Source organism: Xiphophorus couchianus, chromosome 15 (genome assembly GCF_001444195.1).
Source record: "Xiphophorus couchianus chromosome 15, X_couchianus-1.0, whole genome shotgun sequence".
In the NCBI taxonomy this organism is placed as follows: Eukaryota; Metazoa; Chordata; class Actinopteri; order Cyprinodontiformes; family Poeciliidae; genus Xiphophorus; species Xiphophorus couchianus.
The window spans coordinates 4,604,838-4,619,634 of NC_040242.1; the positions used below are offsets into that span (position 1 = coordinate 4,604,838).

Here is a 14,797-nt window from a genome sequence, read left to right on the forward strand (position 1 = left end):
ATTTGGTTAAAAGTCATTCAAGTACTGAGTAACTGATCAAGTTATCAATAAAAATTACATCAGAAGGACCAAAATACAAAGTAAGTGGAACTTTTGGTATTTTATTTACTTGAGTACATTTTTAGAAAAAGTATATTTTTAGGAGTATGCTGTACTTGTATTACTATGATGTACTTGTAATTTTATTATGAAGTATTTCTTCTCCTACTTGAGTAAAATGTCTGGATTTTCTTCCCGCTGAATGAAAAACAAAAGAAAAACTCACCAGCAGCTTCTGCTAGATTCATACATTTTTTATTAAAAGAATCTGATTTGGTGGCGGAGGGTTTAGCGCGACCCACATTCAGAGGCGACGCGGCTGTCGCGGGTTCGACTCCCGGACGTTTACCGCATGTCTTCCCTCCTCTCCTTCCTCTTTTCCTGTCAGCCTACTTTGAAAAAGGGACACTAGAGCCCACAAACAAAAAAAAGGCCCCTTGTGGGGCAATAAAAAAAAAAAAAAAAGATTTGGAAAAATGTTCTTTGCGTTTTGTTTTTTATTATATGTATCATTATTTTTTTTTAAATAAATCTCCTATTTTCATCATGTTATTAATTAATTTATAAATGTCACAGTTTAAACTCAATATTAAGTTAGCAAGCTAAATATTTCATTAGCTATCTCAATATTTAGCGAGCTACTGTAATATTTAGCTAGCAAGGTAGATAACTGTTTACTGGACAAGCTTAAAAATATTATATTTATAAATGACTGAATGACATAACGTTTCACCCATCAAATGGGTGAAAAATGAGCAATGTTCCTGTCATCATTGCTGGTAATTTGTGACGCTGTAGCTCCTCGAACAGCAGCCTTTACATGCGTAACTTGGTCTCTTTCCATTTTAAAGCTTTTCACAGAAACGGATTCTCTCTTAAAGTGAAAGTAGAAGTAGGAAGTTTCAACACAACCTGCAGAGAACATGACACCTCATGCAGATTGGGGTCAAAGCTGCGGTTCCTGGAAGCATAGATGTTCGGCTGTTTCAGCTCAGGTTTCCTGTGGCGTTCAGCGGATGAACCGTCGGTCTGAGGAGGAAAATTCACCGGAAAGCGTTAAGGAGATTCAGCTGGAAGAAGGAGAGAGGAGGGAAGGAAACAAGGAAAGGAAGAAAAAAAATTCCAGAATATTCCGGTCTGAATCCAAAAACCATCAAATAAGCCTATTTTTGTTGTTTGTTTTTTGCCCTGATTTTCCCTTTACTACAATCTTCCAGCGTCCTGCAGTGTGTGCTGTGTAACGTGGTGGTGTGCTGAATATGGCCCAACTAAAATCGGGCATATTCAACTTTGTCGTGGCCTGATTATCTCATCCTGTGGGTTTTTACTGACTGGGAGCGAAACGCAGCCTGTTGAATGTGACAGGCAGCCAATCAGAAAGCGCGGTGACGTAAGAACGGAGGGGAATCCCAAACCGTTGTCATGGCAACTGAGAGTCTGGTGGACATCAGAGGTGATATGTGGAAATGTTTATTACTACATGTAAAGGTCATTCTTATATATGTTTATTATATGTGGTTATGATTATTCAGTTAAAAATGTTAACTATGTAAAAACATAACTCACCTCCAGATCATAGAGCAGCAAATAGAGCGGCTGCTCCGCCATCTTTTATCAGGGGAAACTCATTTTTAGATATGTGGAATGTAACTACAGAAGGTCAGAGGAAGCTGATTTTATGGTAAGACGGCTTACCGTATGGCGGAACTGCTGAGACCCGTCAGGGTTTCTGCAGTTTCCACATTCAGGCCATCACAGAAAAACTCACTGCTGTTTCTGCTGAAACTTCCCAACTTCTGGTCACTGATGTCACAAAAAGATAAATCATGATGCTGTGAAAGTAAGTACACCCTCACAGAGTTAATGGAAATTTAAATAAATCCAACAGGCACCAGACTAATTATTCACAAAATGAACACAAATAGAAATAATCCTGTTTAAATGATCACTGCTGAAGCAGCAGCGAATTATTATTACAGGTGCTTTATATTAAAATATAAAATAAAGATTTCAATTGTTACACTTTGCAAACATAAATATTGATTACAGAAATAAACTGAAAATTTTCAGACAGAAATCCTGATTCACCAACAAAACACATATATTTCATTTTTTATATAAATTATTCATTAAAAACCAACATGAAGAATTTCCATTTACTGGAATATTAATAATTTATGATATCCATTAATAATGGACTTATATGTTACTTATATGTATCATTATTTTTTAAAAATAAATAATTTATGATATCCATTAATAATGGATATCATCCATTATTTATTAATAACTTTTTTTTATTCAAATACCCATATTTGAATAAAAAAAACTCAACATGGTGAGATGTTATTTTAAAAATTATAAATTGAGATTTAAATGAATATAGTTAACAAAAAAAATAACCTAGATTCAATAGAAAAAAATGTCTGGAATTTATTTATTCAATAATTTTTTTTTATTAATCAATTAATTTATTTTTATGCATTCTGATGACATTAATAAAGAATCCTGGATGTGTGATGACTCTTCGGCGCCACTAGGGGTCAGCAGAGTCCCGCCGCCTGCGGGACTCTGCTGCTGATGGAGGATAAACGGCGCCCTCTGGCGGCAAGTCAGTTCATTATCTGGCAGCTGGATCCAGATGTGAAAGGTCACTGACCTCAGACTGAGCGAGCCGCGGCGTCAGGCTGCAGGCTGGAGGGGGTGAAGGAGCAATGCATGATGGGACAGAAAGGTTCATGAGCCCTGAGAGCCTCAGAGAGGAAGTTCTGCTCCTCAGAGAGAGAATCCACCTGCAGACAAAGACCACAGAAATAAATACATCATCATAATGTAAATAATGATAAAATAGTAAAAAATAAGTCAGAACAGATTATAAAATAAAGAAATCATAAATCAATAACAAGAGTAGTAAATGAGTAAAGTAATTTCCAAATAAAATATATAAATAATAATATCATAAATAACAAAAGGTAATAGTAATACTTGAATAAAAGATTTAGAAAACAATGCAATAAATAGATCATAATAGAGAAATAGATAATAAATAAATAATACTGATACATGAAAATATCATTTAAAAATAAAATATTAAAATCATTTGATAATATATATTACTATTTTACACTGTAAATGTAAAATATTTGATTCTTTTGGTTAATTTTAAAGCATATTTTTTATTCCAATGTTGGTAAATTTACAAAAATAAATATTTAGTCTTTATACAGAAATGTTTTCTGTCAGCCAGAATAATTGATTAGTTCAACTATTTATAATTAATGCAGAAATGAAACATTTCAGTGAAGACAGGAAGTAGTTTGTTGGCGAACAGGAAGTACCTCTCTCTTCAGCTTCCTGTTTCTTTGCTCCAGCAGCTCACAGGCCTGAAACCAGATAAATTTATTGTTTTACAGTAAAAAACATCAAACATGTTCAACTTTGAGGTTTTAATTCTGCTTTGAGAAAAATAACATCTGAATGGCTGCAAACATGAGGAAACAGATCTGACTTTGACTAGGCCGCTGAACGTCTGAGCATCATAGAGCATTTTTTTCCTCAATATTCTTGTTTTTGGCGTTGAGAAGCAGTTGTATTAATTTTTCTCGCCCATGTGAATCTGCTTCCTGTCCTGACAGGAAGAGTCCTAAAGCGGCCAGAGGCCTGCATGTCGCAGAGGTGAGAGGTCAAAGTCTGACCTGGTGCAGCTGGTCGGCCCTCTGCGTTTGTCTCTTGCGGCTCTTCTGAGCAGCCACTCGGTTCTTCTCCTTCCTCTTCATCCTCCGGCCTTCGTCCTTCAGACCCTGAGCCAATCAGAGACCGTCAGCTCCTCCGGGCCCAGAACCGTCCCGGTGCGTTTCTACGGCGACCTTACCGTCCATCCGCCGCCCAGGTGAGCGGCCCGGCCCGGCTGCTGCTGCTGGCTGGACAGATCCGACATGTTGAGCGCTCGGAACGGCGATCCGGAGCAGAAGGCGGCGCGGCGCAGTCTGGACCTGCAGCGCTTTCACATCACCTTTCACTTCCCACGCTTCACAGAAACTCCAGTTTCCAGAAGTCAGGTGACTACGGTGACCTCTGACCCCAGGTGGGACGGGTCCAGACTGCAGCAAGTCTATAGAGATCCGAGCCGGACTCCAGAACCGGGCTGATATTTTAGATTAACTTGTGAAGTGAAGTTCATCTAAACGTGAAGAAATGATGAAAAGCAAAGAAAATGTTTTTTCTGCCACATCAGTGTTTAAAAAGTTTAAAAAGTTAAAATATTAGAAACTGAAAAACCTGCAAAGTTTCCTGGAGCTTCAACTCAGGGGTGCACAAACTTTTGGTCACATCTTTCGAAACCGTCAAAATGTTCAACTTAAATTCACTTTAAATGTTGAAATTATATTTATATTTATACCAAACTTAAGAGTTTTGCAGTTTTTACTTATTAAAATAATTTTTGTAAATGTGAAAAAAATAATAATTTCTGATCAATAAAACCAGGATTTCTTTTGTCTTGGAAAATGTTTCCTTAAGGAAAGTTTTCAGTAAAAGTCACCAGATTTTTTGGAAACTAATAATTGCTGCAGCTGTCAGTGTTTCTGTTGTATGAAGATTTATTTTCAATAAAAATTTCACCCTAATTAAAAATAGAAAATCTGCATCTTTTTAAAATTCAGAACAATTAAAACTTTTTTTTTAATATAATGTTTTAATTATATTTTACTAATGCTAACGTTGTGCTAACCACTGTTGATAATCAGCTGAACGAACCATTCAGCTTCACCATGACGCAGAAAACATTTTTATTTTTGACTTTCATAAACAAACATGAGGAACGTAAAAAAAAAACTGGGATTAATGTTCATTTGGATCCTGAAAGTTTGACCAGAAACCAAACCTGGAGCTGATCTGAACAGTTCCCGATCTTAACAGTTCCCGATCTGAACAGTTCCTGATCTGAACAGTTCCTGATCTCCGTGGTTTCCAGGAAGCGTTACTCCTCTTCCTCCTCGCTGCGCTCCGCCCCCCTGCTGTCGGCCTCGTAGCCCTGCGCCGCCGCCTCCTCCACGGCTCTGTGGACGGGCTGCCGGCCCCTGGCGGCGCCCCCTGCAGGCGGCATGGCGGTGGAGCCCAGCACCTCCCTGTGGATCTGCAGCGAGGCGGCGCTGGGCTTCAGGTTGAGGATCTCACAGAGACCGGTCGCCTGCTGCTGCAGCGCGTCGATGGACTGCAGAGACAGACGCACGGTGAGGCCTGCGCAGGCGGCTGCAGCACGCAGACGTCCTGCAGACGTCCTTACCTTTATCACCTGGATGGCCTGCCTCACTATGCCGGGAGCCGCAGCAGACACGTCGCTCATGATGCTCTCTGGAAGAAACGGAGTGACCGGTGAGCAGCGGCTAACAGCAAGGCTAACAGTTTATCCACTTACGATCAATGGATTATTAGATTAAAATGAATTTAATCGATTAACTAGCATCATCCGTTTAGCTATTACTTTATTGTTGCAGTTTGGCCACCAACCAGCAGAGGGCGCCGCTGGTCATCCTTAAGCCTCAGAAGAGGATTAGAGCCACTGAAAAAAATGTCTTTTAATCTTTTGAGAAATAATTCAGAATTCTGTTTTTCCAATCCTTTTCCAGTTAATACAGAAATAAAGATGGTGGCACCATCCCAAGTGGAATCTGATTTCAGATGATAAATTAACTTTATACGGTTCTGTTTGAAAATATAAATATTCAACAAGCTCCTTAAGTTTAACTATATTTTTGGTTTTAGTGGATCGTCTTTTTGAAAACTTTTGTCCTTCATGCTGTAGTTGACGGTCGCGTCTAACTTTGTTTTTTAAGAAAATGGCCACTTATTGATTAATAAGATCAATTAACTTTGACTGTGTGACCTCTGACCCGACACACTGTCATCTGATGCATCTGACTCCTGCAAAGAAACCGTTTTATGTTGCTTAACGTTGCCACGGCAACCTGCAGCTACATCCGTTTCCTCTGCGTCCTGAAAAAGGCGAAGAAGAAGAAGTGCTGAAACATTTCAGGATTTCACTTCAGCAGCAGAGAAACTTTCACATCTCTGCTGCTCTGGCCGAGCGGCTGCTCGGTCAGCTGGACATAATCTGCCCGGCAACAAGGCCGGCCTGTTTGAGATCAGTTTGGTTACAATTATTAACCGCAGGATATCTGCTTCGTCTGATTTCTATTTTTAGCCAAAAAGTAAAAAAACTGAGTCACTTTGTAAAGTTTTGAAGCAGAGATTGAAATGTGTTTGACAGAGAGCGCCCTCTGCTGGTGGAACAGTGAATTAACACGACATTTCCCCTCAGCATGAAGAAACAAGAACAAATTTTCCTATTAACACCTGTCTGAGATATTTATTTTCAAGCTTTGTTAAAGCAACCAAAGATCAGAAAATAGATTCAGGAAGTCTAACTGACCTAGATCTGGATCTCTGTGCAGCTCTGCAGGCTGGACTGACGTCTCATACAAACCCTGAAACACAAACAGGAAGAGTTCAGCAGCATTTCCATTTCACCAAAAATAATTAAACTAACGTACAAAAATCTGATTTTATCTTCTGGTTACCTATAAAACAGATTTAATGGTTACTTCAGAGATACTTGCTGGTTATTTTCCAGAAACAGTTTCTGCTGTAAAAACTTCCTGGTTTTCTCCCATAATTCTCATGTTTTCCTTTCAGGGCTTACAGAGTGTTTTATGTGTCAGGCTGTAATTTGTAACCGTGTGCTAATTCAGGAACTGACAGGTTAACATTTAGGATTTTCTTCCTTCAAACCTACTTTCCAAATTTACAGCCTGGTCCCTGAACGCACCATGCGAGTTGTGCTCTGTAAGCTCAGAGAAAACAACCTGCAGGTTCCGCTAAGTGACTCTGGAATGTCAGCTTGTTGGCTGAACAGAACCGACCAGAACTTTCCGCTCGGCCTTCAGGGCGTGAACCACGTGGACAAGGATCCGTTTGGGGTAGGAGCGGCGCCTCCAGGCGGTGTCCAGGATGCTGTCGTCCAGGAGGCTGTCCAGACACAACGCCTCTTCATCTGAGGAGGACATCCGTGTTAAACACAGAGGAACCAGAACCGGACCGGCGGGACGGACAGGAAGTACCTTCCAGGTCTGGAGCCTCGTCCCACGGCTGTCCGTCCACCAACACGTTGAGCCTCACAGCAGCTTCAAAGTTCTGCAGAGATCCACAAACATTCAGACACAAAGCCTAACAACCGGGAAAAACCGGATTGATGAATGAGAGGCTGGATTCTGGGGCGGATCCTCCAAACAAACCATGAGAGGAAACAACAACATGCCGCTGATTGGTTCCCATCTCAACTTTGAGCAGAAAACTCATCAATCTGATCTGAAGGAAACATTTTGATGCTATTTTTTATATTTATTGTTGGTCATTTTTTTCAGACAAAACTTTACAACAATTTCCCAGCAGGATTGGATTTTATGAAACATCGTACACAGGGTTCTGTTCTAGTTAATAACATGGCCAAAATTTAGGCTTGGCACCAAATGGAAACAAAACTAAACCCTTCCTACTCTCAGAAGAAATTAAATCGTTCATTCTGATATTTGGTGGTTATTGATTTAATTCCCTTAAAAACTGGAGAACTATGTTTCATAGGAATTCTTCCAGGTTTGGAATCTGGAAACATTCCCAGCTTGGGAAACATTGTTCTACCAATTTGTTAGAATTTCAAAGCGAATTAACTATTAAATATCAGTTTTCTTGATCGGATTTTGCTGCCGACTATTAGGAGCAACAGATGCGGAGTTCTTCCAGAACCGACCAGTTTGAATCCTGTTGGATAAATCTGGATAAACCGCAGTGGAGCTTAAAACCAGCAGAAAACAGCGGGACTCACGGCCAGGAGCTCCTGCACTAAAACCCTTCGGCTGTCCTCGGAAATGTCCGGCTGTCCGTCCAAAGCGCTCCGTAAAAGCTCGCAGCATCGGTTCATCAGCTCGGTGGTTTTCCTCTTGGACGTCAGCCGAACTCTGAATTCCTGCTCTGGGTCTTCATGCCGAGACGTTTGGATCGGAAAAGACTCCATCTTTGCCGCCCGATCTGTTTGTTTTCAGGTTGGTTTCCGCTGCCAACCGGAAGTCTGTATATTGTGCTTCCTGTTAGCTGTTAGCCGTTAGCTGTGTGGTGTTTATGTCTTGCTTTGCGGCGGCTTTTCCTTCATAAAAACTCACATTTTCTCCTGTTGTAATGGATTATGGTTTCGTTGACTGTCACTGTCACATATCAGCCCCTGAGTTCCAGCAGGTAAGGCTCAAAATACGTCAGTTTTCTGGAAAACGTATCAAAAATAGCCCAAAATATGGAGAAATGTTTTCATTTCAGTACTGGAAACAGAGAACAGCATGGAAAATATTTGAACCCTTAATTTCTGAATTTATATCAAGTGTACAAAAAATGTATGACATGTCTTTTTGTGCCAGTCAGATGTTAAAGTAATTAGAAATTATGAATTTGAATATTGCACCCTCCATAAGTAGGCACAGGAATGATCCTAATTAGCTCCTCCAGACATTTAAGGAATGAAAGATCATTATATTTCAGATACAGCTAGATTTTGTAACTTTTATTTGCTACATGGCCTATGAACTCCTAGCCCCTTTTTGCAACATGAAATCATTTTCATAAATTTAATTTCAACATAAATTTGAACAACCATTGATTTTCAGTTTAAATGCAGCTAAATACTGAAGGATCACTTCACTGTTCTAGAAACTTTTGTCTCCTTTTTCATGATGAAGTGTATTATTAAGATATGTACTTGTGTACATATTTTTTTCCATCATTATTTATCAATTGTGTTTTGTAATCCAGAGAAATTCTTTGATTTAAAGTTGCATAATCAAAATACATTATGCAACTATGAAATTTACTATTCTGAAATAGTAAATTTGAGAATTTGCTATTTCTGAAATTATACCTACATTTTACATATCACTTATTAATACTATTTAAAATAAACTGTGAAATAAACTGTAATACTATTAATACACTTCCACTCCTTAGCTGCCTAGTGTCGCCAAAAAAGCATCATAAACCTAATCAGTAATAATTTGTATAATTTTGACTAAATGTTGTTTATTTTAAGACATTTGTGAGCCTAAATATATATACTTTATTGCACATCTAGCTCAGGATTCCATGAAAAGCTTGTAGTTCACACTCCGGCCACTAGATGGTATCAAAGCACCAACGTTCATTTATTTACTGTCTTAAGTCTAAGCTAATAACGTTCACTAGTCCATTGGAATAGTTTTTGTGTTCTTTAGAAAACTGAGTTTGGAAAAATATGGAATGTTTACATGTAATGTAAATGTTCCCAGTTCCTGGTTCTGTTTGTGTTCTGTTGGTCGTAATGGGACCAGATGTGGAAAAGTTAGAGCAGTCTGAAGACTTCAGATCTCAGCCGTCTCTATTCTCTTCTGCAGGATCTTCCAGATGTGATCCACAGAACCAGGCAGGTAAAAACTCCTCATTAAGAACCACATCATAACTGTCCTTTACGATTACTTTGACTACACCAAACCAATGAAACCTCCATGTGCAGGCCGGGGTAAAGACTCTTGTGGCCGTCACAGAGGAAGTGGAGGAATTCCCCAGAGTTCTCCATCTGCAGGAAAGGTCGGCGCTCCAGGATTCATGTTACAGAAACCTTCTGACCCGAAGGAGGTTCTGGTTTCCAGTCCAGTGGCTCTGAGGACCAGAACATAAACAAACTGTAGTTTAAAGTACAGGCAGGCCTCATGTTGTCAGGATTCCTCCCAGCTGGTCGTCACCTCTTGGTTCGTTCCCACAGATATCCGGACCTGGTGGCTCCGTGTCTGGGGCTGCACCCCCTGCAGGCCGCCGGGGGTCAGCGCAGCGTCCGGCCTCAGGTAACAACCTTCACTTCTGCTTTATTGACTTTGAAGATCCGTGGAGCGTATCGGTGTCGGGACGCCTCAGCGGGAGGAAAACCCGGACCGGAGCGCCTGCTGGGAACTTTAAGCCCAGCAGGCTCTTTAAGCCGGAAGGGATTCGGGAACAACACGCTCCGACCGACTCGGAGGGGGAAAAGACTCGGCTTTATTCACTGAAAATCAGCTAATTTAGGCCTTTATAATTAGAACACAATAAATAATTTATTATATTATTAGAAATTAGTTAGTTAATAGATTAAATTATTTCTAAAAAAAAATGTATTTAATTTCATGAGAAGAAAAAGAAATTCCAGCTTTCAGCAGAAAACCTGGAAGAATCTGAAAAACATCTGGAGTTTCATTTAGATCCATCCATCCATCCATCCATCATCCATCCATCATGAAGGACTAATCTATTTACCTATATATCTTCACTTCATCCCTTAAATGTTTGTTTCTGTTTTTCTAATTAAATCCTGTCGTCTAAAGTTTTCTGTGAAATCTTCTCATCGTCTCGTTCAGTTTTACGCTCAGAGGAAAACTTGTTTTTCTGAATCAAATCTTTTTGCTGATGATGTTTTGTTTCCATCAGGACCTGGAAGAAGCTCTGCCTCTTTTCTACAGCCACAGAGAACGACTGGTCGCCATCGGAGAGGTGAACGCCGCTCTGATGTCACTCTGATCTCACTCTGTTCTCCAAATAGTTTAATAGGAAAAGACCCATATTTTACTTTCAGTCTGGTACAGATAATGACGTTTGTCTATGGTGATTAATCATTTATCCATATGATTTTTCTAGAAGCAGTTACGCTAAACTTCCTGCTCTAATCACCGTCTGTAAAATTCATATTTCCAGGACCAAAAACAGGAAGTTTTGTCTTTTTCCCCTGAAGTTGGAAGAGGTTCTGGTCCGTTTCCTGTTTAGTTTTGGAGATAAACTCGTTATGGTCTGAAGTTCTGACAGAGATGTAAAGCAGGACGCTGTGGTGGCGCAGGGTTTGAGCTCAACCCTCATCGGGAGGCCTCAGTCCTCGACGCGGCCGTCGCAGGTTCGATTCCCGGCCTGGTGACCTTTGCTGCATGCCTTCCCCGTTCTCTCATCACCCTCTTTCCTGGCGATTCACTGTGGAACAAAGGGCCCAGAGCCAATCAAACCTTTAAAAAGAAATGTAAAGCAGAGCGTCATCAGCGTCCGGTGTGATCCGGAGGAGATTTTATATGATTCGAGTCCAGATAGTTTTGGGAAAACATTTATTCCTAATTTCTTATTCTGTCATATAAATAACTAATCAGGAATGTTTTAATTTCCTGCTCTGGCTCCATATCGGGTTGGATTTCACGCCGTGGTGCGCTCCGACCCAGCAGGACAGAGACGACCAGATGAAGGTCTTCATCGGACAGCTGGACATCGCCATGGAGATGGACCTACCTGTGTGAGCTCAGCTAACTGATGACATCATCACTCCATAAATGGTCGCTCATCGCTTTAATCAAGCCAGTCTAATAATTGGCTGTCTCTACAGGAACGTCCACTCCCGCTCTGCAGCCAAAGTCACCATAGACACCATGAGACGGCGAGGTGAGTGTCTCTGTCCCCCTGCAGGATGGACGTCTCCGTCCTCTAACTCTCTGTCCCCCTGCAGGGATCAGCAGAGCTCTGCTGCATAACTTCTCTGGGAAGCCGGCGGCAGCTCTGGAGGCAATGGAGGCCGGATTCTTCTTCTCTTTCCCTCCTGCTGTCTGCAGGAACCAGCAGGTAAGACGGGTCACCTGGACGGGTCACCATGTCCACCAACATCTGGTGGAGAGGAGAAGTTCTAACTTGCACCATGGGAGGTCCACAGATCCAAACCAAAATAAAATGTTGTGGCTATGAGCTGACCAACAATATAGTTGGAAGTTTGGAAGTGACAAGTGCATCTATGAAGTGTGGATTTGTGGATTCTTTGTGGTTTTCCATGCCGTAGGAAGCCAGAGATAACTTAATCCAACATTTTGAAAAAATGCTTTGGCAGAAAAAGTGGGAGACAATTGAATAAGAATAGGAATTTGGGTAAAACATTCATTTTAAATGAATAAATTTCCTGATAAGAGGTAAACTATTCCATCTGTGGAAAGAAAGCTTAATGGTCTGCTGCCTCTGGTACCTAAAGCCAGATGAGCTCAACAGAAACCGAATGTCAGAGTGTGAAAACTTGAATGCTGCTGCTGACAGGGTAGCATCCACTATTAGCAATATTTACTCTATCACCTGAAAAAGATCCAAATCTCTGAAAAACAGATCAGATTGACGAAATGGAGAGAGTGTGGTCTGAGACGTACAGCAATAAATCGACAGCATAAAGTGACGGTTTGAATTCTGCACCTGATGGGGAAATTCCAGTGAAAGTGTTGGAGGACCTCAGAAAGACCGATGGAGGATAACGGGCGTCTCTGTCTGCTGCCGCGGAAAAGTTTAAAAACGCTGGACTGAAAACCACTGGAGATGAATCCAAGAAATCAATCCAGTCTGTAAATCAACACGTTGTTTAAGTAACTTTGATCCTTTTTTAAACATTAAAGGATCAAAGTGTCACTGCAGAGAAAAACCTGAAAACATGAAGGAAAGATGAAAAGGTCTGTTTTCCTGATACCGGCCCTTTAAACGTCGTATCCACCCTGACCTTCGGTTCTCCGTTCTTCCTGAAATGTTTCAGGTTTTAGAAATTCTGTTTCTTTAGCATCAGAATAACTGAGATGTTTCCTTTACTGAGAAGCAGTCATAATAAACGGCCAGGCTCCAGCAAGTGACCAGGTGTTGGTGTTCTGACAGAGAGACCGGCTGATCCAGCGGATCCCTCTGGATCACATCTGCCTGGAGACGGACTCTCCGGCCCTCGGCCTCCACAGGAACGTGAGTCGGTCGCCGCCGTCCCTCAGGGACAGACGCGGAGACCACCGTCCTCCTCCTGTCCCCATCTGCTTGACAGGAGAGGAACGAGCCGGCTAACATCGCCCTGTCCTGCAGCTACATCGCTAAGGTCAAAGGTCAGACGCCAGAAATGGTCCGGGACGTCACGACTCAGAACGCCTACAGACTGTTCAGCAGAGCCAGCAGATGATCAGAGTAAATACCATAAAACACTCATATTCCTATGAACCTATTAAACAACTTTGCTTTTTATTTGTCCTTTAGCCAAAAAGCTGGAAAACTTTCATCTGAGAAGCAGTCAGAATAAAAGTTGATCAAAAATGTTTCCTGAGATAATGTTCAGTTTCCATCTGTTTTAACTTATTTTTAAATCTTTTTTCATTTCCAGAAAACCCTGAGGAACACCAGGCTGCTCAGCGTGGATTTAATTTCAGTTTTAATACATGTAGAAACATCATTTCCTTATGCGCCAGTTGGACTTTACAGAAACAGTCTTCAGTCAGAGGCCTCTTTGGATTGGTTACATGACTGACTGCTACAGGAGATCCTGAGTTCTGGTTCTGGTCATTCTCTTTGCACCAAGTGGCTAATATCTGAAAATGAAGCAAAGGAAAAACTAACAGAGGAATGGGTGACATGTTTTTTATTTTGATTGTTAAAACTGATGAGTAGGAAATTAAATTCTTACATAAATTTAAATAAACACGTTTAAAAATTATTAGAAATGTGAAGTTTGTCAAAATTGGTTTGTTTATTCTTCAAACTCATTTTGCTTAGTCAAGTCATTTTCTCCTGACCTATATTTGCAATATAAAGTGGTTGCCATAGTAACCAGTAACCTACGCTTATTGCTGTCTTAACTGTAGTATGTATCAGGATTAGCTTTGTGTTTAGTTACAAGTATTATACATAGTATTACATTTTGACATATTTTAGACATTTCAGGGTTTCCTGGGTATTTTCGCCTTGTTTTGTAAAAGTTTATAACTTCACTGGGAGCCGTTGCTGGGTTAGTTTCTGGTGAGCAAATCCAATAACCAAAACAGGGACTAAACGGATTGTGTGTTTATCTTATTCAAACTTCACTGTCTCTGGTTCTGCCTGCCTGAAACTCCTTACCGCTCTGGTCGAAGTGTTTCCGCTCCGGTAGTTTTATCGGGAGCTCCCTTTGGGTGCAGGCCACCGTGCGCTGCTGTCGGCCGGTCAGCGCGTTCAGCAGCACCGCGCTGGTCCTCAGGTGTTTCCGGTAGTGCCTCCTCTCGGCCCGCTCCCAGATCTTCCGGGGTTCCACCCGACGGCACGACTCCACCCGCATGTTCGGCTCTAGCAGAACCCGCTCAGAACCCCTCAGACCCGGACATCGTTCGTTCGCCGTGTCCGGTGTGAAGTAAATAATCCCCAACGGTTCAGTTTGTGTTGCTAACCGCGTTGGCATGGCAACGGGAGACGTCGTCCTGCTCCCTGCGTTCCAAAGATCATTCGTGCAGAAAGATGTTCCACTCCGAAGATTTATTTCGCTGTGACATTAGCAGCCGCTCACTTCCTTATTTTATTCGTGCGATGAGTCACTCAGGCTTATTTCAATAAACGGAGCAGTTCCGCTTTTAATTTTATGTATTGTCATGAATTCGTACGGTTGTTAATTTTTTATTCAACAATATACTTTAAATAAGTTTTAGCTAATTGTATCACTGTGATGTTTTTTGCCAGTGACGTGCGGTCAGGGGAGGCCAGGTGGCAGAGCCTCACCTGGCCTCCAGCTTTGTCCGCATGCGCGAAATTTCCTTAAGTAACCAACAACATGCAGGTAGTCTATAGTTGTATGTCTGATTATGATTAAGTCAGTTCCTCACCAGCTATGAGCCTCACCGCACGTCACTGGTTTTTACACATGGACAACAGAGAAAAA

General features: G+C 41.2%; 3 protein-coding genes across 4 annotated transcripts; 1 reads left to right on the forward strand and 2 right to left on the reverse strand.

The window, feature by feature from the left end:
- Positions 1–2,475: 2,475 nt before the first annotated feature.
- On the reverse strand, positions 2,476–4,680 carry batf3 (basic leucine zipper transcription factor, ATF-like 3). The gene is made up of 4 exons (XM_028039739.1): positions 3,911–4,680; positions 3,735–3,839; positions 3,378–3,422; positions 2,476–2,831 (listed from the first exon to the last, which is right to left on the reverse strand). Exons 1-4 carry the CDS (start codon positions 3,974–3,976, stop codon positions 2,700–2,702), a joined length of 348 nt encoding a protein of 115 aa, XP_027895540.1. The 5' UTR covers positions 3,977–4,680; the 3' UTR covers positions 2,476–2,699.
- Positions 4,681–4,809: 129 nt separating this feature from the next.
- nsl1 (NSL1 component of MIS12 kinetochore complex) lies at positions 4,810–8,141 on the reverse strand. Its single transcript, XM_028039738.1, has 6 exons — positions 7,919–8,141; positions 7,158–7,230; positions 6,960–7,090; positions 6,470–6,524; positions 5,324–5,391; positions 4,810–5,251 (listed from the first exon to the last, which is right to left on the reverse strand). The coding sequence occupies exons 1-6, from the start codon at positions 8,105–8,107 to the stop codon at positions 5,018–5,020; spliced, it is 750 nt and encodes a 249-aa protein (XP_027895539.1). The 5' UTR covers positions 8,108–8,141; the 3' UTR covers positions 4,810–5,017.
- A 51-nt stretch (positions 8,142–8,192) lies between these two features.
- Positions 8,193–13,371, forward strand: tatdn3 (TatD DNase domain containing 3). 2 transcript variants are annotated; one of them, XR_003598401.1, is made up of 11 exons: positions 8,193–8,325; positions 9,507–9,539; positions 9,626–9,699; positions 9,875–9,953; positions 10,570–10,632; positions 11,301–11,410; positions 11,501–11,556; positions 11,621–11,733; positions 12,790–12,870; positions 12,985–13,083; positions 13,277–13,371. XR_003598401.1 is itself a non-coding variant. In XM_028039737.1 (11 exons), the coding sequence occupies exons 1-10, from the start codon at positions 8,269–8,271 to the stop codon at positions 13,076–13,078; spliced, it is 798 nt and encodes a 265-aa protein (XP_027895538.1). In that variant the 5' UTR covers positions 8,193–8,268; the 3' UTR covers positions 13,079–13,083; positions 13,277–13,371. The 2 variants fall into 2 exon arrangements, 1 of the variants encoding a protein (XP_027895538.1); XM_028039737.1 differs by having other exon boundaries at positions 12,947–13,083.
- Positions 13,372–14,797: the final 1,426 nt, after the last annotated feature.